The sequence below is a fragment of the Rattus norvegicus genome, chromosome 9 (genome assembly GCF_036323735.1).
Source record: "Rattus norvegicus strain BN/NHsdMcwi chromosome 9, GRCr8, whole genome shotgun sequence".
In the NCBI taxonomy this organism is placed as follows: Eukaryota; Metazoa; Chordata; class Mammalia; order Rodentia; family Muridae; genus Rattus; species Rattus norvegicus.
Window position 1 is genome coordinate 69,043,148 of NC_086027.1, and position 27,702 is coordinate 69,070,849.

At 41.9% G+C, this 27,702-nt stretch overlaps 3 protein-coding genes across 16 annotated transcripts in view; 2 read left to right on the forward strand and 1 right to left on the reverse strand.

Annotated features, from left to right (window-relative positions):
* Nucleotides 1–3,333, forward strand: part of Carf (calcium responsive transcription factor) — a 50,062-nt gene extending 46,729 nt beyond the window's left edge. For 7 of the 8 annotated variants that reach the window (XM_039083318.2, XM_006244971.4, XM_039083319.2 and 4 more), the window contains one exon: nt 149–3,333. In XM_039083318.2, coding sequence (XP_038939246.1) covers nt 149–258 — 110 coding nt within the window. In that variant the 3' untranslated portion in view covers nt 259–3,333. The remainder of the gene's footprint in view (nt 1–148) is intronic. The other variant, NM_001106915.1, reaches the window with a different exon arrangement.
* On the reverse strand, nt 2,159–27,302 carry LOC134480271 (basic proline-rich protein-like). Its single transcript, XM_063267799.1, has 3 exons — nt 27,267–27,302; nt 26,007–26,542; nt 2,159–2,354 (listed from the first exon to the last, which is right to left on the reverse strand). The coding sequence occupies exons 1-3, from the start codon at nt 27,300–27,302 to the stop codon at nt 2,159–2,161; spliced, it is 768 nt and encodes a 255-aa protein (XP_063123869.1).
* Nbeal1 (neurobeachin-like 1) overlaps nt 26,179–27,702 on the forward strand; it is a 168,607-nt gene continuing 167,083 nt past the window's right edge. For 3 of the 7 annotated variants that reach the window (XR_010055002.1, XM_039084849.2, XM_039084852.2), the window contains exons 1-2: nt 26,179–26,318; nt 27,100–27,417. Coding sequence is in view for 6 of the 7 variants with exons in the window: in XM_039084849.2 (XP_038940777.1) it covers nt 27,367–27,417 (51 nt within the window). In the remaining variant the exon portion in view is untranslated. Of the gene's footprint in view, nt 26,319–26,388; nt 27,418–27,702 lie in introns of those variants that run through there. The other 4 variants (XM_039084851.2, XM_063268124.1, XM_039084850.2 and 1 more) reach the window with 4 other exon arrangements.

Genomic DNA, 27,702 nt, shown 5'->3' on the forward strand with positions numbered 1-27,702 from the left:
GAATTCCTGATCCTCCACCTGATTGCTCCAGTGCTGCGACCACAGGCATATGGCACTGTGCCTGACTTTAAATGTGCATAATTTTAAAGACCAAAATGTCATAAAACATTTTCTAAACCCTCTGATTTTTTGTTTGTTTGTTTCAAAGTTGAAGAAGATACTCTGTCCATGAACCAAGTTAAACAAGAACCCAATGAGCCAACACTGTCTACAGAAGCAAAGACTTTGCTGGACTGTAAAAACGTGTCTGCTACATAAATATTTCAAGTTTTTCAGAATTTACAGATCTGGCCCCTTCTGATGTCTTAGAAGGTGAAGATTGTCAGGGCATGGTATATCACTGGACCAGAGTGGATGATGGGCAGTTTTGACTTAAAATTCAAATATTTGTTGCAAATTCTATATTTGTATTTCCCTTAAGAAATATTTTACTTTATTTTGTATTCCTACAATTTTTTTATTATTCAGTAAGGCAAGTATTTTAAAAGATCATCTATCTGAAGTTATACATAGTAATTTAGTGTGAACGTAAATAGTTATATCCAGTTTTGGTTCTTACAAGACAGAAAAGACCAACAATAAAGCAGTATGTGAGTGCACATATAGGTGTGTCAGAAAATTTAAAGCTGTGAGAAGAGTTTTGATTAACAGACAGGTAAGAGAATACTTATCATCTGTTTATCTGGAAAGATAGAGCCATAGATTTCTATGGTAGCATAGAGCCACCAGTCACATCCCTCAATGCTGAATTTGCAGTTTATCCTCAGTTTTATATCTTTAACTGTAAAGGAATGGTACTAAAGGTCATCTGTCAGAAATTTCAGTGACTTGGTAAGTTTTGAAAAGTTGAATTAATCAGATAAATAACACAAATCAATGTATTTGGCATATTTTTATATGGAATTGGAGGCAAATCCCTACCTAGGAATAGAAATATAAAAAATTCAGAGTATTGGGGGGAAAGGTTAGAATTCCCTACTGTTTACAGATCATTTGGGGGAACTTTTGATGATAGCAAAATTTTTGTTGTTTTTTAAATATTCAATTTCGACTAGAAAATAGTTTAAATAGTATTTACATTTTTTCTGTACTAGTGTTCTTACTGAATTGATAGTATTACAATTTATATATTTCAAGGTAAGTATATATAGCTTCAAATTTAGTTCATATTTGAAACATTAAAATATCTGATCTGATATTTGTTTGTTAAATAAGTACATTTATACTTAGTACCAAATAACTAGTAACCAGTATGTTTATTATAAAGTTGTTTTCATGGAAGAGTGACTAGGTAGAAATTTCAAATGTAACTCTCATGAAATTAACCTAGCTGAAGGGTAGTGGTGCACGTCTGTAATCCCAGCACTGAGGAGGGAGAGAACTTGGTTTGTAAACTCAGATTTGCCTAGGCTACATAGTGAGACCTTACTAAGAAAGAAAGGGGGATCACCTACAAGATTCTTTTTCTGGAGATTCATTTTTGAGTTATGTAAATTTTTATTTTTAAAAATAAGAACTTAAATGGATATTAAAGTTTAATATTCAAAGCATGAACAATGTAATTGATACCTGACCTTGATACTTTATGTGGATCGACTTTCCTAAAGTCTGATTTCCCATTATTATTCACTTTGCTTTAGGTGTATTACCTGTACCTAAAGATAAAACACTGTTATTTTAAAAGTAGGCAGAACTCTAAAATTCATTATCTTTACATCTATATCCTAGTCAACATAAAGTTTATTATAGCCCTATTGAAAGCAAAGTTCATATATAATTACACGTATGATTGTTAATAGGAACTGCTTTTCTTTTTTAAAAGAAAGAACTGAAGATATCTGGTGCCAGTATTTATAGCAGCAGACGACTAAACCTGAATATATTATACTAAGTTTAATACAACTCTAGTCACTTCAAAATCTAGGTTCTCTTAGTCTGTGCATACTTAACAGGAACAAGATCAAATTAGTATGTAGTTTAGGACTGAATTACAGGTTTCGTTATCTGTGTTATAGAAACTGTTTCAAGAACAGGTTTTCATCTTTCAATAATGATTATGGTTTATTACTAAATATTCACTCACAGAGGAATATTCTCTTGGAGACATTCTTTTTTTATTTGGATTGCTAAGGAGAAATGCTGTTAAGGAACAAACTAGTCAATTTCTGTTGTGTGAGGGCAAGGAGAGAAGAGCAGAGGATCTGATGGTTACTATGTAATCAGGAACACATACCGTGACATGTGTTTCTGTCACTCCACTCCACCAGGCATAGCGGCAGACACCTTTAGTTTCAGTGGATCTCTGTGAGCTCCAGGGTAGCCTGGCCGACACAGTGAGATCAGGACAGCCAGAGCTACATAGTGAGACCCAGGAAGAAAGAAAAAAAACATGTTTCTGTCACTTCATTCTGTTTGAATAGGTCTTCTGTTAATATTTTTTATCATGAGAATAGAAAGTTACATATATTCTTCCCACAAACAAAAAGAAAACAGAAAACTGAACACTTAAATCCCTAATTGTATATTCTTGCATTTTTTTAGGTAGAAACTGGAACTATTAATATTTTTGTGTATTTAAATAAGTAGTTCTTAAAGATGGTATCTAATAAGTTTAAAAATTCATTTGTCTTCTAAACTCATGTGTAGTCACAGCGTGTCAGTATTGGCCAAAGGTGCTTAGCATCAGTATTCGAAAACTATGTTTACATATTTAAATGTTTAATTCTTTACAAATGTACCAGATCTTAAACACAAGTGTATAAAAATTTCAGTCTCTGTATTTGGCATTCACTTAACAACTCCACAGCAAACTTTGATAGTACCCTTTGGTTCATGTATGACAAGATGGAGTAGGAGCTGAGGGGGAGCTGGACATTTAAAATAAGCAGTTAGGAATTCATAATCATAGCCTGGATTGTTTCTTTGTAGTTTTCTTGTTCAAAACCTCCAAGTAAACTTTGTATATACACCAGGAAATTATCGATGAACCACCACAGGAGACTTTCCCCCCAGTAGTAATTTTCTATGTAAGCAGCCAATGTACTTAAAAAGCTTTAACATCTTATGCAAAGTAAATGTTTCCTAACCACCACAGAAGTGATAGGAAACATGAACTCTGGGTCCGGTATTGAAGTTTTTAATCTTAGCCCCAGCTTGTGCTTCATCTTGTTTCTATCCTGTCAAACTATATATGTAATCATGTGGGTATGAGACAGTGTTTACTTTATACCGGGTTTGTAAAAAGATTTCAAAATGTGTATGTATATATTGTAACTTGATGTACAGTGTTCTTATTATAATGTAATTTTTTATTAAAAATTCTGTTTTTTCTTATGTGTTAGTTTTTGAAAATATGCTTTTCTAGGAGATAGTGAAAGTTTTTTTCATTTTAAATAAGATGGTGATAAATGCTTTAGTAGCTGAGATTTTTGACTGAAGATTTAGAGCAGTTTGAAGCCTGATAGTTTTTAAGGATTAACAATCATTAGCATATACATATATGCTGCACACTCATACACACACACACACACACACACACACACGGCTTGATGGGTAAAGATTCAAGTGTGATGACCTGAGTTTAATGCCCCAAAACAGAAGCGGAGGGGGAAGCAGAGAACCAGCTTCGCAGTGTTGTCCTTGACTCCACACGTGCACAGCCACACATCAAGAGTGTCAGTGCCAGCAGTGTGGCTCAGCATGTACAACCACTTGCCATTGAGCCTGAGCACACTGGTTTAGATCCCCTGGGCCCACAAGGAAGGAGAGTACTGACTGTTTCTGGTCATTCTCTGACAACCTCCAGCCATGAATGTAGAACAGCATATGAAAACATCCAAGTAATTTCTGACTCCACATTTGGTACCATGGTATTTTCAAGCACTGCCTCATATATTTTGAGTGATAACAGAATTGTATGATTAAAAGAGAAAGAAAGGGGTTGGGGATTTAGCTCAGTGGTAGAGCGCTTGCCTAGCAAGCGCAAGGCCCTGGGTTTGGTCCCCAGCTCCAGAAAAAAAAAAAAAAAGAGAAAGAAAGATCATTAACCTTTTCCCCTCTCTTTTTTGATTTTTCTACTCTGCCTTACCTTTAGAACAACAGAAAATCCTGGACTTGCGATATGTCTCAGTTGATCAAGTATTTGCCATAAGTGTGAGGATTGGAATTCAGCTCCCATACTCAACATAAACACATGCATACATACATGCATACATACATAATATGATAATATATTAATTTGAAAAAACAACAAAGGGAAGAAGATACAGTACAGAGCATGCATAAAAAGTGAAGATGGTTTTGAAAGAGGAGCCTGGAGGGTATCTATGCAGCTAGTTGAGTAGTCAGTACAATTCCCCAGCTGGTCCTGCTTGGGATTTATGTTAATAAACTTAGTGGTAGTCAGTATATATTTTTTTCCAATCAGATTAATAGTTACAGAGGACTCGCTGAGAGCTAGATAGTTTTACTTGTTGGATATAGAATAATTAGTAAGATTTAATCCTACTCATGGAGAGGCACGGTATAGACAAACAGATATACAATCATCTACTCCCTAGATACTCCCTAGCAACAGCCAATCAGGATTAGTCTGATAGTCCCGGATGTACTTCCAGACCCTTTGTAAATGTTCATAGTTTGCTGCAGAGCACCCGCCTGTCGACTTACAACAGTCACTCAGAGAGATGTTTGCCAGGCTGGGCACCCCATCGCTTGCTCGACATTTCCTATAAACCCTTGTCCTGCTGAAGGCTCGGGGCTTCACCCTCCTGTCCAGCTGTGGCAGTGGCAGCAGTGAGCCCCAACTCAGGCTTGAATAAAGTAGAGGGACTGTATCGGAATTGGCTCCTTGGTAGTCTTTAGGTATTCTGGAAACTTCCTGAACAGGCACAACACCACTATGGATGGTAGCTTTAGTGGCTTCTGAGTCCTTACGTGAACTACATAAAGCATTCCCTTAGGTGTCCCTGTTTGAGAACCTAAGGGAGTGTTATGTAGTTCACATAAGTACTCGGGGATATCGATCTTTCTCTCTTCGCTCTATCCTTCTTCCGTTCCTATCTAGTGATAGGGGAGTGAAGGGGAGGGGGATAGAGGGTGGGAAAAAGAAGAACACACAAAGTAACTAAATCCAGCTACAGATCAAAGTATTTATCACAACCAGATTTTATTATATATTAACAACTCATGTGATCAAAATTCACAGTAACAAGAAAATACTTTCTTGTCAGTTTAGACAAGAAAAGGTAAGGTACTCTGGGACCTTCACTAATATAAAAATCTGGTACTAATGTATTTCTTCCAAACTGTTATCAGCATTTAAATTTTATTTTCAAATTACCTAGTCTTCTGAAAGCCTTTGTGACAAGGCATTTAATTTTAGAAATGCTAAAAAAAAAAATGTATTAAACATAGGACAGCAACCAAGAGAGAAGGTCCCTGAGCTAATAAGATTTCATATGCAGGTGATTGAGGTATTTGGAACACAAAGCCAGCATTCCATGTAGTTCACACGTGTGGTGGCATGCTTTGGAGTTCATATCTTAATTACTCTGAAAATAATTTATAATATAAAATGATGTTGAATTTGTCACATACTTCTATTGCATCTATTAAGATTCATTATGTAGCAGTGAATAACATTGTTGGAACACCAGTGGAAGGGGAAGTCCTTGGTCCTGCCAAGGTTGGACCTCCAGGATAGAGGATTGTTGGATGTGGGGCAGTAATGGGGGGTGGATGGGGAGGGGAACACGCATATAGAAGGGAAGGGGAAGGGGTTAGAGGGCTGATGGACAGGAAACCGGGAAAGGGAATAACGTTTGCAATGTAAATAAGAAATACCCAATTTAATAAAAATGGGGAAAAAAGATTCATTACTTAATTATAACAAGTATATATGATAATTATATACAATAATTATATTATTTAATGTGGTAGTTCTATAGCTGATTTTATTGGTGAGACACATGGGCTAATTTTTGAATGGTTAGGGTAGTGTTTATCTGTTCCATTTGAAGTTTCTCAACACAAAGGAGAGATTCTACAAATCCTACGTCTAAGCGAAGGTACAGAGAAAATGTTAACCCACCAGGAGAGAATAAAACCTCTCCCACAATTTTCGAGCCAAATTTGAAGCTAGCCTTATTAAATACTGGCCAGGGTGCTGAACACTGGCTAGGTCCACACCTGGGATGCCCAGAGAATGGCTGCAAAGCATGTTAGCCCAGTGCTAATAAAGGTGAAACCCATAAGGCCACCTACAGCCCACCTTCATCCAATCAGGGGCAAGCAGACATTCTGACTTACTTCTTGCCTATGTACCTGCCACCTATGCATGATCAAGCACATTCTGTGCAGTTGGGACAATTTATTTACAGAACTGAAAACATTTGGCTGTTAATTTTATATGATCAACACCCCCAACATTGTAAGAAATTATCTGTCCTTGAGGAAGGTTAGGTTTGCAGGTTTAAAATTATTTGTCCTTGAGAAGGTGAGGTTTGCAGGTTTATCTGTCCTTGGGCAAGTGGAGCTTTCAGGTTAGAGGCCTCTTTGTTTCATAGATCTCTTATGTAATTACAACTTAAAACATAACATTAACCCCAATGAAACTACCAAACCAGACTGCTCCATAGACAGAATAATTTATTGGGAATCAAACTGCCAAGGCCATTTCTGGTGGCTGAGTTGGGGACTGAGTAGACAGAAGAGCAGAATGGTGGGAAAGCAAGTAGATTTTATACAACAGTCAGCAGGGTGGGGTCCTGACTGGATATGGGCTGTCCAGCTTGACTTGGGAACTAGGTGCCCTTGCCTGCCTGAGGTAGTTGCCCTTAGGGAGCTGGTTAAGGGCAGTTCCTGGAGGACTAGGGAAAAGTTCTACTGAAGAGGAAGCACCTTAACTGCTTTTCTAATAAACAGAAGCCTTTCGGCTTGTCACCAGCACTGCCCTCCTGGACCTGACACTTAGGTCTCCCAGACAGTGTCAAACCACTCTGCAGACCTATCATACCAGTTTACATGCTCATTAACCTGCGTGCTCCAAATCCAGTCCTGATATTTAAGCAGTACTAGCAGACTTTGTTTTATTTTTTTTAAGATGTATTTATTTTGTGTGTGAGTACACTGTTACTGTCTTCAGAGCCACTGGAAGAAGGCACCAGATCCCATTACAGATGGTTGAGAGCTGCCAGGTGGTTGCTGGGAATTGAACTCAGAACCTCTGGAAGAGCAGTCAGTGCTCTTAACCTCTGAGCCATCTCTCCAGCCCAACTTTGTTTCATAAAAGTACATACATGTTTCCATGTATGAATTTTCCAAGAAGACAAAAAAAGCAAGTAAGCAAGCAAGGAAGAAAACCAAAGCAAACCTCTTGCCACTTGATTGGGATGGTGCTAACACACAAAAGGACCTAAACAAGTCCAACGTATCAAGTCAATTACTTTCAGAGAGTAGCAGTACTATCACTTCACTTGCTGAAGCTACTGAAGTTACCTTTCCTTTTCACTTACCAAGCTCTGATTTTACAGATTGTAAGGTTATTCAACAGTGCATTAGTAAGGCTTTTCTACAGGGACAGTACACCACACACACACACACACACACACACACACACACACACACACACACACCACATACACACACACAATGGTCTGTAGGCAGTGGTTTGGGTAATCCAACAATGGCTATCTCAAGTCAAGAACCCAGTAGTGGGGATGGGTCAGCAGTCCCAATCTAATGATAGAGACCCAGAGAAGTCCCAAAGAGCTGTTAGTCCTCAGTGTGCATTAGAATCCTGAATGAGTGGATTCTAATATCTCCTGTCAATAGAGGAATTCATAGGATACAGAATAGATGAACTTTCCTTAAAGAGAAGGCAAGCAGGCAAAAGGCAAAAGCTTTCTTCTTTTAAGTCACTTCATGTGGGTAGCCACTAGAAGAGGTGGTCCAGATTTAGGGTGAATCTTCCCACCCCAAATGATCCAGATGATACAGTCAAAAAGTTCCTCCCTGGTGTGTTTGGCTGCTTGGTTTTTTGTTTTGGTTTTGGGTTTTGGGTTTTTTTGTTTTTGTTTTTTCTTCCGTTGGTTCCAGATGTAATCAAGTTGACCACCAAGACTAGCCATCCCAAGCACCCAGCAGAGGGCAGAAACAAACCAGGCCTAAAGTAGAATTGTGTGTTAGGGATCATGCCATCTTCGACTTAGCAGGAACAATGTCCCGATGCCCTTTTCCTCCCTGTCTCCCCACCAGGATCTTTCTCTTCCCACCCATGCCCTCCACTTTCATGTCATGTATGATTTCATATGCCTATGTCATGTATGATTTCATGTGCCTACATAGAATCTAGAATACACAATTGAGAGAAAATGGGCAATACATGTCTTTCTGGAATCTTGAGGGTCTCAGTGAAACACTGTCAGACTACAGGAAGGATGGTTTCATACCACTGTGATTTGAATTAGCTTCATTGTACAGAGCAACTGAATAACAGGCTGCTGCCGGGTAACTTTATTTACCTAGAATTTAGAGGGCAACTGTGTTGGGGGATGTTTTTGTGAATTGTATGTCCAGATGCCAATTTCTGACCCCAAGATCTGGTTGCAGTCCTGACTTCTGTGTTGTCACTATTATGAAGCATTTCCTCACTCAGTGTCTTGTAAATCATCATCTCTATAACCTTCTGATTGGTTAAAGAAAGAGCTGAACACCACTAGCTGGGCAGGAGAGACTTCTGGCCCAGGGAGAGTGAGAGGCTCCCAGGATGGTCAGGGACCAGGGAAGTCGACATAGGGTAGGGACATAGATGAAGAAGGATGACCCAGGGCAAGACTGACTGATGGGGCCGTATGGCTGGGAAGTAGGCCAGGCCAGCATAGTCAGGTAGAATATCTGAGTATCTTCCCAGCTATAGTTCCTGGAGCTTTTAATAAATATGAAGGTCTCCCTGTCATTATTCAGAGCAAGTGTAGGCAGAGAAAAGCCCATACTTTCACACAACTATCACCAAACAATTGTTCTTACTGTTTGCTAGAGATTGAAACCAGGGCCTTGTTTGGGCTCAGCACAGACTTTTACCGTTGGAGTATACCCTTTGCCCCTCTTAATCTTTGTTTTTGTTTCTTTGTTTCTTTGTTTTTGTTTTTTTTTTTCACTACAGGTTTTCACTGTGTAGCCCAGACTGACCTGGAACTCACTCTGTAGACCAACCTGTCCTCTCAAATTCAGAGATCTGTCATCCTTTGCCCCCCTCAGTGCTGGGATTCAAGGCCTGCACCACCACCACCAATCCTTGTTTCATTATTTTGAGACAAGGTCATACTGTATATACAGACTTTGCTGTCCTGGAGCTCAATGACCAGACTACCCTCGAACTCACACCCATCTGCTTGTGTCTGCTTTCCATAGTGCTGGGATTAAGGAATGCAAAAACCCCTCTTAATCTGAATGTAACTCAAATGACTAGTAACTTTTCCTTCTGTGGCTAGTTTAGAAAATAACTCCCATTTGACTGTGCCAGAGAAGTGAAACACTGGCACATGGCCCAGCAATCCCATGCTTTGTCATAAGCCAAATGGACTCACATGGGTGCCTCCATGCCATCTCTAAGCGCAGCATTATTCACAATAGCAGGAGGGGAAATGACCCAAGTGTTCATCAACAGATAAGTGGGTAAACTCATTATGGCATGTACTTGGCATGGGATAATTTACACAAATAGAAGAAGGGATTACGAAGACATACAGTAACATGAATGGACCTTGAACATTATGCTGAGTAAGCTAGGAACAAAAAGGTAAATACAACTTGATTCCACTTACATGAAATGTGTAGCATGAGAAACTTCATGTGCGAGGCAGTAGTTGCTCATGCCTTTGATCCCAGCACTGGGGAGGCAGAGGCTGGCAGACCTCTGTGAGTTCAAGGCCAGCCTGGTCTACAGAGTGAGTCCAGGCCAGCCAGGCCTATACAGAAAAACCCTGCTTTGAAAACAAACAAACAAACAAACAAACAAATAAACAGAAAGAAAAGAAAAACTTTATGAAGTGGGGAGGGAGAGACTTGTGTGAATGAGAACAGCCTCTACAGGCTCCTGGGTTTGTATGTTTGGTTCCCAGTTGGTGGACTACTTAAGAAGGATTAGGGAGTGTGGCCGTGTTCCTTGGTGTGGACTTTGAGGTTTCAAAAGCCTCCATCACAGTTGTCCCTCCCACCCCCCATCTCTGCTGCCTCCGATCAGGATGTAAGGCTCTGAGCTTCTGCTCCAGGGACATGCCCGCCGGCAATCATACTTTCCACCACAGTGATCATGGACTAACTCTGAAACCATAAGCAAGCCCATAGTTAAGTGCTTTCTATTTAACATTTCTAAATGTAAGCTGCTCTAGTCATGGCGTCTCATCACAGCAATAGAATATTAACTAAGACATAAAGTCTCTGCCTGATGAGATACACAGTAGTGATGGTTGTGAAAATAGTAAATGCCTCTGAGCGGCGTATTGTTTTAAATGGACGTATGGGGTGGAATTATGGCTGCTCTTTCAAGAGAGCCACCTTCAATTTCCAGCACCCTCACTACTCACAATTGTCTGCAATTTAGTTCCCAGAGATCTGATACACTCTTCTGGTCTCCAAAGGTTCCCAGACAGACAAAACACCCAGACATACTAAATGAGAAAATAACTTTTAAATGGACAAGGCAAAAACTTGTCATAAACAGCAAAATTTGTTCTGTATTTTATCACAATGATAAAAATAATCAAAATCTTTGTGGTGAGGTTCTGAAGGTATCCTATTGGGGTTGGTCTTGTGTGCTGTGTATTCAGATGCTGAACTCTGTGTCCCAAGATCAGGTTGCAGTCTGGACATGGGCACTGTATTGACCAATGGGCTGTAGAGAATGCTCCCCAATAGCCTCTGATTGGATAATAAAAGGCTGAGGCCTGTGACTGGGCAGGACAGGGAGGGAGGCTGAACTTAAGATTAAGTAGGGGGATTGCTTCTCGGCCTTTTGGCTAAGATCAAGTGTAAGATTAAGTAGGGGATCTCAGGTAGGGACCACAAGGAGGAAGAGAAAGGTATGGGAAGAGGGAGGTCCCCATGAGCAGGAATGGACCATGAGGATGGATTATGAGGATGTGGCCAAGAGAAAACTGCCTGGGGACACACACAGAGCAAGGCAAACACAGCAAGACTCAGTGGGCAAGGAACATGGAGCCTATGGCTGGGATGTAAGTTAGAACAGCTCAGAACCTGCCCAGTCTAGGCTTACAGCTTGTTAATAAAAATACCAATTTCTGTGTCTTTTACTCAGGAGTATACTTGCGAGAGTGGGGCAGACTATCCCCAGTAAAATTACTTCTATATCATCTCTTGAAACCTGTGTAATTCACCATTGCAAAATACAATTGAATTTCTGCATTAACATTTTTCTGAATGTGGTAAAATTTCTTTTTTCTTTTTTTTTTTTTTACATAGCATCAGTTAACACTTTGGGGGGTGGGGTGTGCCCATGTATATGTACCCAGGCCATGGTGTGACTGGAGGTCAGAGGACAACTCATGGGGCTAGTTCCCTCCTTGCACTGTGGCTTCTAAGGTTCTGACCAGTCTTGGGTTGTCAGGCCTGCTTGGCAAGCACTTTTACCCACTGAGCATCTCAGCCTGGCCCAAGCATTTTTATAGTATCTCACCTGTGTCCTGAGTTATTTGATCATTAATGTATGAGTCTTCTTCTAATCTGTATTCTTCTGTTCCATAGCTCTATTAATCCACAAGTTCCATAAGCATTGACCTTTTTGAATATCACTTTGGTTGACTCCACCTTTTATACATAAAAATTAATTTTGTTTTTGTACACATTTTGAATTACTTTTTCTACCTCCGGTATTCACCCAAAGTTTGTGTTGTCTGAGACAAGGTCTCATATAGCCAGGCTGATCTTAGACTCACAGTGTAGCTGAGGATGCCCTCAAACTTCTGATCCTCCTCCTTCTACCTCACGAGTGCTAGAATTGCATGTGTATGGCATCATGTCTACCTTATGTGATGCTAGATTAAAGTCTGGACTTGGTGTATGCTAAGCAGGTTCCCTACAAACTGAAATACAGCTCTACCCCAAACACGTAGGCGTGTGTGTGCATACACACACACACACACACACACACACACACACATACATATATCAAACACACACAAATATATACATACATACATATATACACATATATTTGTATATATATTTTTTCTCCTAGACAGGGTTTCTCTGTGTTACCCTGTCTGTCCTAGAACTCACTTTGTAGACCAGGCAGCCCTCAAACTTACAGAGATCTGTCTGCTTCTGCCTCTCAAGTATTGGGATTAAAGGTATGTACCATCAATGCCAGGCATATATTTTATTTTAACTGGGATAGCATCTACTTTATAAACTAGAAGAGAGGCAATATTTTAAAAATGTGCCCCTTGTGCACTGGGATGGGCAGCAGTGGACCTCTAGTGGCTTGCAGACTGTAAGGCTATTGAGGTAGTCAGAGCAGTGGGCAGAAGAAACACCCACCTTCAGGATTACTTTTGGAGCACATTCACCAGAATGAGCTTGTGGGAACTATGGCGCTGGCTGGACAAAACCTGCTGAAGGATGAGGCATCATCTCTTTCCAGTGCTGGGGATTCAACTAGACCCACAAGCAATAATGCAGGCTAGGTCTTCACCTTCCTCCTACTGCAGTTGTAATGAATGAAGGGAGGACCCACCAGAAGACTTTTCAAGCTGTCCACTACAGGCTTGACACACAGTCCTGGGAGGTAGAGTGCCAATAGCTAGATTTAACCAAGAATGCTCAGCAGGACAAGGGCAGTTCTGTCCTTGGTGATGAAATCAGAGGCTGCCCATGGAGGAAAGAAATAGTGGATGGTTTCAGGATGAGAGCCAACAGCCCTTGGCTCTCAGACAGGTCTCCTAGACATGTACCTCATGGAAGACAAGCATGTGAGTTGCTTGCCTCCCTCTGAGAAAGTCAAGTAGAAGAGAAGCTTACTCCCTTGTGCTATAAGAAGTTGAGGATTTCTGTAGGTTCGTCCTGACAACAGTGTAGCTAAACTCTCTTCAGTATTTGTAAGTACCTAAAAGCCATCCATCCTGAGCAAGTTGGCTCCTGTGCAGGTCAGATGTGGTAGTTTGACCACATAGGTGTGACCCTCAAAGACTCATGAGTTTGAATGTTTGGCCCTTAGGGTTTGGCATTATTTGGAGATTTGTCCTTGTTAGAGGAAGTTGTTTGAGGTTTCCTATGCTCAGGTTCTGCCCAGTGTGAAAGAGACCCTCCTCCAGACTGTGTAGAACAATCTGCTCCTGGCTGCCTTCAGATCAAGATGTAGAGCTCTCAGCTCCTTCTCCAGTACCATGTCTGCCTGGATGCTGCCATGCTTCCTACTACAATGATAATGAACTGAATCTCTGAAACTGTAAGGCGGTCCCAATTAAATGCTTTCTTTATATAAGAATTGCCTTGGTCATGGTATCTTTGACCAGCAATGAAACCCTAACTAAAATACCAGGTATCTGAAGAACCTTTTGAAGAACCTCTCAACCACTGTCTGCTTTAAGAGTGGTCATAAACAATACAATTGTCTAAGTGCCCCAGCATCAGTCAGATAGAGGATGGGCAGAGCATAGTGAAGCCTAACAGACCAGGATGAACTTTATGACCCTCCAAATTCTGCTAGAGAGAGTTTCTACCTCTGACTAGGGCCTAGACTTTGATAAGTAGTGAGTCATTAAGTCCCAATCCTCTGAGCTGAGCCATCGCTCCCAGCTCAGGACCTTCCCTGTCTAGGGGAGACCTACCTTCATAGCAGTGCCCTGCAGGAACACTCTGGCCTACAGGAGAGCTATGAACATTTCAGAGTTCCCTCTGTCTGGGGAAACTTGCTTACCTACATGCTAAACAGAAGTGCACACCACCCAGCATGGACTGGTATAGTGTCAACCCCTGTCCTCATTGTGGTGAGTTGACCTTGTATGACCTGGAACCTGCTTAGCCGGGTTCACATACCCTTTCTTCTCAGCACACAGACACTTAAGCTAAGAATATAAGAGCATCTGGCAAGAACTCGGAAGCTACAGTTTCAGATGACTACTCAAGATAAGCCCGGAGGGGGTGGGGGTGGGGAAGGAGGGGGGATGAGCTGGGAGAGCAGGGGTTGACTGGAGAAGTTGTTGAGATCGTTAGAGAGATATATACAAAGGAGGTAAGAGTTTTAATTTCTCAAGAGAGTCCCGGCCCTGCATGGAGGTTTGTAAAGAAGTGTTTACAAACACCAGGAACCAAAGCAGTGTAGATCCCAGCACTTGGGTGGTAGACATGAGGACTTTTCAAAGCTAGCCTGTGCTGTACAGCAAGTACAAGGCCAGTCAGCAGAACTTCACATTACCCTATCTCAAAAAATTTAAACGTCTGTATTTAAAAAGTCCTAAAACTTGGGACTGGAAAGATGGCTCAGTGGTTAAGAGTACTGGATACTCAGTTCCCAGTTTCAACACTCAGCTCATAGCTGTCTGTAACTCCAGTTCCAGAGGTTCCTTCCTGGTTTTCTAGGGCACCAGGCATACAAGTGGTACACACACACACACACACACACACACACACACACACACACACGTATATATTTCAATATGTATGTATATATATGTATATATGTATATATTATATATGCCTAAAATAAAAATAAAACATTTTATAAAATTCCCTTGTAGTGGTCTTACATATTTTCTTGTGCCTTTCTCCATATAGTTGAAAGTCTTTAATTCTATATAAATTATTTATGTTTTTGTCTTTGTCAGTTTATTGATGTTTTTGGTTTGCTTTGGCTGGCCCAAATTTTTTTTTTTTTTTTTTTTTTTTTTTTTTTGGAGCTGGGGACCAAACCCAGGGCCTTGTGCTTGCTAGGCAAGTGCTCTACCACTGAGCTAAATCCCCAACCCCCCAAATCTTAAAATATATTTTCATGTGCCTGGAGAGATGGTTCAGCTATTAAGAGAACTAGTTCTTTCAGAGGACTAGGGTTTGATTCCCAGCACCTACATGTCAGCTTACAACCATCTGTAACTCCAGTTGTACTTCAAAAATTTATTTTTTTGGCCAGACATGGTGGTGTATGCCATTAATCCTAGCACTGGGCAGACAGAGACAGGCAGATCTCTGTGAGTTTGAGGTCAGCCTGGTGTATAAAGTAAATCCAGGACAGCCAGAGGCTCTGTTATACAGAAAAACCTAGAATTGAAAAACGAAACAAAATAAAATAAAATACTGTCTTTTAAAATAGTGAAACAAAGTTGAGACTGCTTAACAGGTGTAGAATTGTCAAATTAATTAGGAACTGCTGGTCTGAGACCTATGTTTTTCCTTAAAATTCTTTTCTTTTTCTTTTTTTTTTTAGACAGGGTTTCTCTGTCCTTAGAGTGATTTTTATTACTTCTTAAAAATTTGATTTGTAAAATCCCACGAGTCATCATTTTAATCATTCACTCCCCAGAATTCAGATCTCAACATTTAAACTCAAGGCAGTAATAATTAATAAATTAGCATTAGTAAAATAGAAATAGTAGAAGATGCTAAAAAAATCAAATGGAGAAAGATGTCAAAATAAGTATGAGAAAACAGGATAAGATACAGTTCCTAGGATTGCTAAGATGTTAATATTAAGGAAGGCTCGGAGCCAGTAAATTACCTCAGTGGGTAGAGGTACTTGTCACCACACCTGGAAACCTGGGTTCAGTCTGTGGGATTAAGGTAATGGGAGGAGACAAATGACTCTTGTAGGTCACCTTCTTACACATGTGTGCTATGGCACATGCACATACCCAAAATAATAAGTATAATCTCAAAACTTAAAAAGCACTGCGGAAAGGTGGATACAAGGTTAAGAGTATACACGATCCTGTCAGAGGGCCCAGGTGGTTTCCATCATCCACATGGTCACTTCAGTACCAGGGGATATGTACTGGCTAGTTTTTATGTCAATGTAACACATACTAAGTTCATCTAAGAAGGAATCATCATCATCATCATCTTCTTCTTCTTCCTCTTCCTCTTCAGATTTGTTTATTTTATGTGAGCACACTGTCTCTCTGTTCAGACACACCAGAAGAGGGCATCAGATCCCATTACGGATGGTTGTGAGCCACCATGTGGCTGCTGGAAATTGAACTCAGGATCTCTGGAAGAGCAGTCGATGCTTTTAACCACTGAGCCATCTCTCCAGTCCCAGAAGAAGGAATCTTAATTGAGAAAAGTCCCTCCGTGGGCATGGTGTATTCACATGTCTGTGGGGAACTGTCTTGATTAGTGATTGATGTAAGATTGATGTAAGTGAGCTCAGCTCACTTTGGGCAGTGCTACCCTCGGGCATGTGGTCCACCTGTATAAGGAAGCAGGCTGAGTAAGCACTGGAAAATAAGGCAGGAAGCAGCACTCTCCCATGGTCTCTGCTTCAGCTTCTACTTCCAGGTTTCTGTCTTGAGTTCCCTGACTACCTTTGATGATGGACTGCTATGCAGAAAATAAAATTAAGTAAACCCTTTCCTCCCTGTCTTTGTTTGGGTTTTACTGCTGTGGACAGCATGACCAACAATAAGTCTTATTACATTTAATTGGGGCTGGCTTACAGGTTCAAAAGTTCAATCCATTATCATCAATGTGGGCTCATGGCAGCATCAAGGCATGCAATGTGCAGGAGGAGCTGAGAGTTCTACATCTTCATCTGAAGGCTGCTAGCAGAATACTGACTTCCAGGCAGCTAGGATGAGGGTCTTAAAGTCCACACCCACAGTGACACACCTACTACAAGTCCACACCTCCAAATAGTGTCACTTCTGGGCCAATCATTTGCAACCATAACACTCCCCAAGTACGTATATGAGGTTCATTGGCAAGTGTGTGTGAAGATGTATACAGCCATGTGTGCACATATGGAAATATCAGCTTCTTCTTTACTGCTTCTCTATTCTATTCCCTTGAAGCAGGGTCTCTTGCTGAACCTGGAGCTAAGCTGGCTGGCCAACACGCCACAGTGATCCTCTGGCCTCAACTCCCACACAGTGTTGGGGTCACAGGCATGCACATGGCCATACCTGGCTTTTAAACTTGAATTTGGAGGATTTGAACTCAGGTCCTCATGCTTGTGCAGCAAGCACCACAAACTACCTATCCATCTACAGCCCAATTTCACTTTTTTCTCATTCTGAGAAAAAAATGTTGCTCAATGTACAGTAAAGCCTTTTAGAATTTGAACCAGAGCAGTTGACCTTCAAGGAAGCAGCTTTCTTAGAATAAAAAAAAAAAAAGCCCCATCTCAAAATGTTCCATTCTAGTTTTTAAAAGAGAATTTGAAAACAAAAAGCTAATTCTTATAATTTCCTTTCTTTTTCTCCTTCATTAAAGGTATTTTGCTGTGAAAGGTGGAAATGAAATTTTAACTTTTAGTTAACTTCCTGCCACAGTGGGAAGTATGTTTTCAATGAAAAGGAAGTGGTTTTCCTTCATGTTTCAGTCCAGTTTCAATTACTGTGTGTTCTTTCTGTCTCTCTCTGTCTCTCTGTCTGTCTCTGTCTCTGTCTCTCGTGTGTGTGTGTGTGTGTGTGTGTGTGTGTGTGTATGAGAGAGAGAGAGAGCGCTCGTATGCATGCATGCACACACGCATGTTAATATGGGCAAGGTTTCATAAGGTCTATGACACACAGGGGCAAACAACAGTCTGCAATTTCAGTTGCAAGGGATCCAGTGTTCTCTTCTGCCTTCCATGGGCATCAGGCATGTACACAGTACACAGACATACATAAAGGCAAAACGGCCACACACATAAAATAATGAAGTGTGTGTAACTAACAAAGAGATCCTATGGATGAGAATTTCCATCCTGTTTCATCCATGCTGAAACCCCTAGCTGACACAGAATGGAATTTAAATCATTCAGGGGTCCACCGAGCTGGCTGCTGCCTATATCTGCCCCTCCCCAGCCCTGTCTCCCCTCATCTCCTAGCTGCTTCCACCAGGCAGGCTGATCAAGTAATTCCTCCTCAAACTGAGGAGGAAAATATCCTGGGAACCCAAGGTCTTCTGTGCAGTATTCTTTCTCTCTGGCCACGTATCTGTGCTCCCTACTTAGGCACATTTCCAGTAGGACCTTCTGGAATCATAGTGGTTACCTGCTGCATCTCTTCCCCTTAAACCCACTTTCATCCTTTAAGAATCTCTTATTTGTTGATAATAGTGAATCCCAGCACTTAGGAGGCAGGGGCAGGCAGATCTCTGAGTCAAGGCCAGCCTGGTCTACAGAGTGAGTTCCAGGCAGCCAGGGCTACACAGAGAAACCCTGTCTCAGAAAAACCAAAAAGAACAAAGAAAGAAAAAGAAAGGGGGGAGGGTAATCTGTTCGATAAAAGAATCTGCAAACAGGTGACTAAGCAAGAGCTCGTTTGGTCACACCCACATTCCAACCCGCATAATCAGTGTGTTTTCAGGAGCTTGTTTGACCAATATATGGGGCCTACTAAAAAGGAAGGGACCTCATTTCCAGTGATGAGACTCTCCCAACAAAAAATAAAAGACTGAAGTGACTGGGAAAAAAATCAACAGCTATTCTTAGATCAGGAAGCTCCCCACAGGAACCAGGCCAGAGCAGGAAGATGTGAACTGTAATTAACACATTTCTGGACGCTCACCATTACCTTCTCAGTTAAAACCTTCAGGGGAAGGAGGTAAGAGGCAGCTCTTCTCCCACCTGCGACATTACCTTCCAGGAATTCGATTACATTTTTAGATCTTCTAGCAGAGAGGGGAAAGGAAGAGGCTACTATGAAATAACCATTCTGGTTGTTGGTTTTAATAAAGCCTGCTATCAAGAGAAACTGTTGGCAAAAATCTGGGTTTTCTGAGAGCCCAGTTAATCTGGGGGAACAGAATTACCTAACTCCCACCAGCCTTAGGCTTCTATATGAGAGAAGACAAAAGCTTAACTCTAGTCTACCCTCATCTTCATGTCCCCTGTAAGGTAAAGACTGCCAAGAAGTGCTTATGAAGTCACAGATCAGAGGCATGGACTCACTAAAAGACTGAAGTATTGTAACCTGCCTCCACACCTTAGTATCCCTTAGATCCTAGCACAACAAACTCCACAATGGAAGTGCCATTCAGGCTGTAAAACTAGACACCTAGACAGCTCCACTGCCAAGGGCTTAATCCACCACAGTCTGTAGTCCAGGGAAGTCTCTGCTTTTTGGTTTGTGTAGTTGCACTTCTGGCTAATTGTTCTTGTGAACTGAAGTGTATCAACCCTTGAGTGCTACAATGGGCTACTCAACACCCAGTGTAGTTGAAGACTGGCTAATAAAGGTTTTCTTCTCTCTCTCTCTCTCTCTCTCTCTCTCTCTCTCTCTCTCTCTTTCTCTCTCTCTCTTTCTTTCTAGATTTATTTATTTTATGTATATAAGTATCTGTCTTCAGACACACCAGAAGAGGGCACCAGATCCCATTACAGATGTTTGAGAGTCACCATGTGGTTGCTGGGAATTGAACTCAGGACCTCTGGAAGAGCAGCCAGTGCTCTTAACCGCTGAGCCATCTCTCCAGTCTAATAAAGTTTTTCTATTGGATTAAACCTATGTCCCAGTAGTCTTCTCTGGTGGGTGCCCCGTAACCCTATAAGATGTTTCAGGGTTCCTGGCCCCCATACCTATCTCACCACATTGCTGAAGAGGTACACACCGAGGTGAGAAGATGTTGACATGCACAACTGCCAACTGTGCAAACTCCCAGAGTTCAAGTCTCAGAACCCATGGAGATAGAATGTTGTGAGTCTGTAATTACAGTCCTCCTAAGGCAAGAAGGTAGGGTCAGGGAGATGAAAAGCCCAAAGCTGGTAGGCCAGCTAGCCTTGAGAATGTTGCAAAGTAGCAAAGACAACAGACCTCCTTCACTAAGGGGAAATGGAGATCAACTTCCCAAAGCTGTCCTCTGATCTCACACTCAGGAGGAGTAGAAGGCAGGAAATAATCAGACTCAGAGCTGAAATCAACCAAGTAGAAACAAAAAGGACCATACAAAGAATCAACAGAACCAAAAGTTGGTTCTTTGAGAAAATCAACAAGATAGATAAACCCTTAGCCAGACTAATGAGAGGACACAGAGTGTGTGTCCAAATTAACAAAATCAGAAATGAAAAGGGAGACATAACAACAGAATCAGAGGAAATTAAAAAAATAATCAGATCCTACTACAAAAGCCTATATTCAACAAAACTTGGAAATCTGGAAGAAATGGACAATTTCCTAGACAGACACCAGGTACCAAAGTTAAATCAGGAACAGATAAACCATTTAAACAACCCCATAACTCCTAAAGAAATAGAAGCAGTCATTAAAAGTCTCCCAACCAAAAAGAGCCCCGGTCCAGACGGGTTCAGTGCAGAATTCTATCAGACCTTCATAGAAGACCTCATACCAATATTATCCAAACTATTCCACAAAATTGAAACAGCTACCAAATTCCTTTTATGAAGTCACAATTACTCTTATACCTAAACCACACAAAGACCCAACAAAGAAAGAGAACTTCAGACCAATTTCCCTTATGAATATCGATGCAAAAATACTCAATAAAACTCTTGCAAACCAAATCCAAGAACACATCAAAACAATCATCCATCATGATCAAGTAGGCTTCATCCCAGGTATGCAGGGATGGTTTAATATACAGAAAACCAATGTAATCCACTATATAAACAAACTGAAAGATAAAAACCACATGGTCATTTCATTAGATGCTGAGAAAGCATTTGCCAAAATTCAACACCCCTTCATGATAAAAGTCCTGGAAAGAATAGGAATTCAAGGCCCATACCTAAACATAGTAAAAGCCATATACAGCAAACCAGTAGCTAACATTAAACTGAATGGAAAGAAACTTGAAGCAATTCCACTAAAATCAGGGACTAGACAAGGCTGCCCAGTAGCCTTCCTCTACACAGAAGAGAAACAAGCCGAGAAAGAAATTAGGGAAATGACACCCTTCATAATAGTCCCAAATAATATAAAATACCTCGGTGTGACTTTAACCAAGCAAGTGAAAGATCTGTATGATAAGAACTTCAAGCCTCTGAAGAAAGAAATTGAAGAAGATCTCAGAAGGTGGAAAGATCTCCCATGCTCATGGATTGGCAGGATTAATATAGTAAAAATGGCCATTTTACCAAAAGTGATCTACAGATTCAATGCAATCCCCATCAAAATACCAATCCAATTCTTCAGAGAGTTAGACAGAACAATTTGCAAATTCATCTGGAATAACAAAAAACCCAGGATATCTAAGACTATCATCAACAATAAAAGGACTTCCGGGGGATTCACTATCCCTGAACTCAAGCAGTATTACAGAGCAATAGTGATAAAAACTGTATGGTATTGGTACAGAGACAGGCAGATAGACCAGTGGAATAGAATTAAAGACCGAGAAATGAACCCACACACCTATGGTCACTTGACTTTTGACAAAGGAGCCAAAACCATCCAATGGAAAAAAGATAGCATTTTCAGCAAATGGTGCTGGTTCAACTGGAGGTCAGCATGTAGAAGAATGCAGATCGATCCATTCTTATCACCCTGTACAAAGCTTAAGTCCAAGTGGATCAAGGACCTCCACATCAAACCAGATCCACTCAAACTAATAGAAGAAAAAGTGGGGAAGCATCTCGAACACATGGGCACTGGAGAAAATTTCCTGAACAAAACACCAATGGCTTATGCTCTAAGATCAAGAATCGACAAATGGGATCTCATAAAACTACAAAGCTTCTGTAAGGGAAAGGACACTGGGAAAAGATCTTTACCAATACTACAACTGATAGAGGGCTTATATCCAAAATATACAAAGAACTCATGAAGTTAGACTGCATGGAGACAAATAACCCTATTAAAAATGGGGTTCAAATCTAAACAAAGAATTCACAGCTGAGGAATGTCGAATGGCTGAGAAGCACCTAAAGAAATGTTCAACCTCTTTAGTTGTAAGGGAAATGCAAATCAAAACAACCCTGAGATTTCTCCTCACACCAGTCGGAATGGCTAAGATCAAAAACTCAGGCAACAGCAGATGCTGGTGAGGATGTGGAGAAAGAGGAACACTCCTCCATTGTTGGTGGGATTGCAGACTGGTACAACCATTCTGGAAATCAGTCTGGAGGTTCCTTAGAAAATTGGACATTGAACTAACTGAGGACCCCGCTATGCCTCTCTTGGACATATACCCAAAAGATGACCCAACATATAACAAAGACACATGCTCCACTATGTTCATAGCAGCCTTATTTATAATAGCCAGAAGCTGGAAAGAACCCAGATGCCCTTCAACAGAGGAACGGATACAGAAAACATGGTACATCTACACAATGGAATATTACTCAGCTATTAAAAACAATGACTTTATGAAATTTATAGGCAAATGGATGGAACTGGAAAATATCATCCTGAGTGAGGTAACCCAATCACAGAAAAACACACATGGTATGCACTCATTGATAAGTGGATATTAGCCTAAATGCTCGAATTACCCTAGATGCACAGAACACATGAAACTCAAGAAGGATGACCAAAATGCAGATGATTCACTCCTTCTTTAAAAGGAGAACAAGAAAACCCTTGCCAGGGAATAGGGAAGCAAAGTTTAGAACAGAGGCTGAAGGAACTCCCATTCAGAGCCTGCCCCACATGTGGCCCATACATATACAGTCACCAAACTAGAGAAAATGGATGAAGCAAAGAAGTGCAGGCTGACAGGAACCAGATGTAGATCTCTCCCAAGAGACAGTCATAATACGGCAAATACATAGGTGAATTCCAGGAACAAACCACTGAACTGAGAATGGGACCCCCATTGAAGGAATCAGAGAAAGGACTGAAAGAGTGGAAGGGGCTCGAGACCCCATATGAACAACAATGCCAACCAACCAGAGCTTCCAGGGACTAAGACACTTCCCAAAGACTATACATGGACTGGGCTCCAACTGCATAGGAATTGCATAGCAATGAATAGCCTAGTAAGGGCACCAGTGGAAGGGGAAGCCCTTGACTCTGCCACGGCTGGACCTCCAGTGAACGGGATTCTTGGGGGGGAGGGTACTAATGGGGGAGGATGGGTAAGGGAACACCTATATAGATGGGGAGGGCGACGGGTTAGGGGGATGTTGGCCTGGAAACTGGGAAAGGGAATAACATCTGAAATGTAAATAGGAAATACCCAATTTAATAAAGATGCAAAAAAAAAAAAGTACGTAAATCGATCAAATTCAGATATTAAAGAACTGGAATAATGAATTATTCCTAGCCATTTAACAAATTCATTTTGTTAAAGATGAAACAAAAAAAATGAAGACCTGTGCCAGACAACAAAGGAGAATGTACCATTGAAAATGTAGTTTTTGAACAAAAAACTGAAAGAGGGGCTGGAGAGCACGCTGCTTTCCAGAAGATCTTCAATCCAAGCACCCATATGATGGCTAATACCTGTCTGAAACTCCGCTCCCAAATGATACCTTCTGTAGGTGCTACACTAACAGATATGGAACACACAGAGGGTACGTGAGTACACAGACATTCATGTCACATAAAATAAAGTCTGAAGATTCAAAAAAGCTGAGCTGGGTATGGTGGTGCACATCTTTAATTCCAGTACTCTGGAGGCTGAGGTATGCAGATCTCTTTGCTAGCCAAGGCTACATCATGAAACTCCCTCTCAAAGCCAGCCCAGAACCTCTGAAGGTATAATTTGCAAACAACTGTTCTTAATTCTGTCCAGACGGAGTAAAAGTGGCTAAGGACAACCATGATCAGATGTGGCAGTGTTGAGAAAACTTTCAACCAATGGAAACGGAATTTTATCTAACACACACATAATGATTGGAGCAGAGGAACAGATAGGGGCCCTTTCAAGTCTTATAAAGCCACATTTGTACTTCTTATCACAGAAAGAAGTCTTCAGGCACACATTGTAAATAGCCGGCTAGCTCAGCACTGCTAATGGTTTGCTTGTTTTGCATTAACCCTTAGCCCAGGTGATCCTAGGCTTTGTGGTCTTGGCAATATGAGGCAGAGAGAGAGAGAGAGAGTGAGAGAGAGAGAGAGAGAGAGAGAGAGAGAGAGAGAGAGAGAGAGAGAGAGAGAGAGAGGGAGGGAGGGAGGGAGGGAGAGGGAGGGAGGGAGGGAGGGAGAGAGAGAGAGAGGAATGGAGGGAGGGAGGGAGGGAAGGAGGAAGAGGAGGAGGAGGAGGGGAGGGGCAAGGCTGACCACCTGACCAGAGAAGGAAGAGTAAACTTTGGAATGATTGACTGACCATTCCATTCCATTCCAGCCAACTGGCTGGAGATCAGAAAGTAACTGAGTAGGCTGTTAATCAGTTGTCTCCTCAGATCATGGGGTTTCTAAATAATGTTACTGAGTCTTAATGATTCAATTCCTGTCCACTACTCATTGATGTTTGTTGTGAAGGGTAACGGGAACTGTGCATTTTGGTGACAATATCACAAAATTTATTTTCACCTTTGATACCCAAGCTACAGCATGGTCTGCAAAACGGAAACATTTATTCTGTGATTCTTGACAAGAAAAACTTGTCGATTAATTGTAGATGAAAATAGATGAGGGCTGGAAGATGGCTTAGTGGTTAAGAGCATTTGCAGCTCATGAGACGATGTTAACAGCACCCATGTCAGGAGGTTCCCCCTGTACCTTCAGGGATCAGGTATCTTCTGAGGGCCTCTGAGGGCACACACAGAGCATGTGGGGGCATTAGTATAGTTTAAAAAATAAAGGACACATAGCGAACCCCATGATGGCATTAGAAGCTTTACATTTACTTTCTTATTGTGCATGTATTTATGTCAGAGGACAATTTTTTGAGTAGATTCTTGCCTTCCACTTGGTGAGCTAGGGTCTCTTGTTATTTACTACATGCTAGCTGGCCCTCCCGTCTCCCATATCAGGACGTTTGGCTTGCACAGCAAGTCATCTCCCTCCCTTTCCTTTCTTCATTTTTTCTTTCATGGCAAGTTTTCATGTGGCACAGGTTGGTCCCAGACTTGCTAGGTAGACGATGTTGGATTTGAACTCCTGATCTCTCTGCCTCATCTCCTCAGTGCTAGATCACAGATCTGTTCCTTAGTGATTACATATAGAAGTTCATTTTACTACTTTGTTTCTTTGTGAGTACTTGCTAGGAAGCAAACACAAGGCATTTCGGATGTTAAGCTGTTCTAACACTGATTTTCTTTTTATGTTTGAAAAATTTCACAATAGTTTCTTAAATGTTTAGATTTAAAAGATGGTTAATCTTACGATTTTCTCTTCCCTTAAAACAACAATAGGGCTGGTGAGATGGCAGTGACTATTCTTCAAGAGGTCCTGAGTTCAATTCCTAGCAAGCACATGGTGGTTCACAATCATCTGTAATGAGATCTGATGCCCTCTTCTGGTGACTCTGAAGACAGCGAGAGTGTACTCACACACATAAAATAAAGAAATAAATCTTTAAAAAAAAAAAACCAAAAAAACAAAAAACCACGATCACCAACAGCAACGTCAAAAAAGCTTAAGAGAGTTGGGTGCAGCCAGTAAGACCGCCTTTTGCTTCTTTTTCTGCAAGACGGGAACTCATTCCAAGACCTTAGTAGAGCAATTTCCTTGGAATAGGCACAGAATGGCAGTGACAAAGGCAGCACCATAAATAAAGGAACAGATTTTTTCTTCTTTTTTTTTTTGCTTTTGAGTTCTGTCCCAGGACCAATCCCATTTTTACAAGGAAATCAAATCGAAATCCTCTCGATGCCACCACAGGGCCGCCGGCCCTCAGCTGATTCGCAGAGGCGACGCCTGGCGAGGAAAGTAACGTCTGCCCCACCTAGCAGGGCGGGGCGCGACGTCAGCACGTTGGTCCTCGCGTCCAGCTGGGAGACTACTGACCTGAGGGTCCAGGCTGGCTCGGACCCGGTTCTCAGCCCGGAGCTGAGGGTACTGCGGCTGCGCAGGCATGCCGGGGGCGGGGCTTCGGGGCTAAGCGGCCCTTGAGGAGCGGCTGCCGGAGGGCCGGGTAAATCCGGAGAGGCCGGAATGATTAGCCGAGGGGCTGCTCCGCCCCTGGCTCCTCCCGCCTCGCGTCGGCGCTGCCCCGCCTCCGCCTCCCGCCCGCTCGGCTTGGGAGTGACACGGGGCTTCGCCGCGGGCAGGGCGGAGGGCAGCAAGATAGCCCGCGGCGGCGGCTGGCCTGTGAGCGCGGTGAGGGAATACCGAAGTCGGGCGGAGGCTGTTGCTCGGCCGGAGGGCCGGGGCGAGCTAGGCGCAGTGCTGCAGCCTGAGGGGCGGCGGCGGACAAGGGGGCGCGGCCGGCCCGGGCGGGTCTGGCTGCGGCCGGTTGGCGTGGGTCCCGGGTTTGGGTCCCAGAGCGCTCGGGGCCGCGCTTCTGAAGTTGATTGGCACGCCTGACGTTTGTCTCTCTTGTTCTTAACGGGGACGCGGGGAGGAAATGGAAAGGTCCCGGGCCGGCTACGAGGCGGGGGTTGGGGGATCCCCCGAGGTGGTCCTTGCCGCGGTGTACGAATGTACTAGCCCCTTTCTTCTTGGGTGGAGAGGTGGAGGCCAGGTAGGCAGGGTGACTTTCAGCCAGTGGATGGTTAAAACAAACAGACTAGGAATTCCTCGGGCCCTCCCCCCCACGCCCTGCCCTGCAACGCAGCAAACATTCCCAGAAACTTTTAAGAAGCAGGCGAGAAATCTCGGACATTTGTTGTGTTTGATCTGTGTTCCGGGTTAAGGGAAAACATGAGTTAGGGAGTCGTGTTCCTTCCCATCTATCGCAGTTTTGGTTGTGAATCTGCCTGGAAGATTTTAGTATTTTATGTTGGTCGTTAGTCGTGGTATGCCAAACAGGAGTTTCTGGAATATCTAATCACATTAAAAATTTATCCCTTTGAATGGGGTAAGCAAGGCAGACAGATATCTGGATATTTTTTTTTCAAATATGTCTTGAAAAAACTTTGGGTATTTTTGTATTTTACAGACCTATTTATGAGACCAGCTACCACTGATGAAGAATGTTGGAGTAGTTGCTGAAATTGACCCTTATTGACCTGAGACAATTATTTGTTCTACGTTTTCTGTTTTGTTTTTTTTTTGTTTTTTTTTTGTTTTTTTGTTTTGTTTTGATCCCACTGCTTTGAGCTTTACTGTAACGGCTGAAAAACTTGGAAAATAAAATAACATGATGTGGTCTTGAACCTTTTTCTTTTTTTGAGGATATATTAAAGTGCCAGAGTGAAAAGCCGGAATGGCAGCCAGAGAGAGGCTCTTTGAACTTTGGATGCTTTATTGTACAAAGGTAATTTACTTTCCTTTTTATTTCTGTACTTAAAAATACTCGCTTATAAAACTTTGTGTCCAGCATTATGACCTTAATGTGTAGTGTGTTTGTTCACATTGATAATCCTGAATTGGCAGGTGTGGTGGCACATATCTTTAGTCCCAGAACAGAGTCCTAGAACTGGAGAGGCAGGGGCAGGTGGAGTTACTTGAGTTCGAGTCTATCCTCGGCAATAGCCGGGGCTGCATAGAAAGACCCTATCTGAAAACAAAACCCCAAACACCTCTCTATCTTGAATTTAAA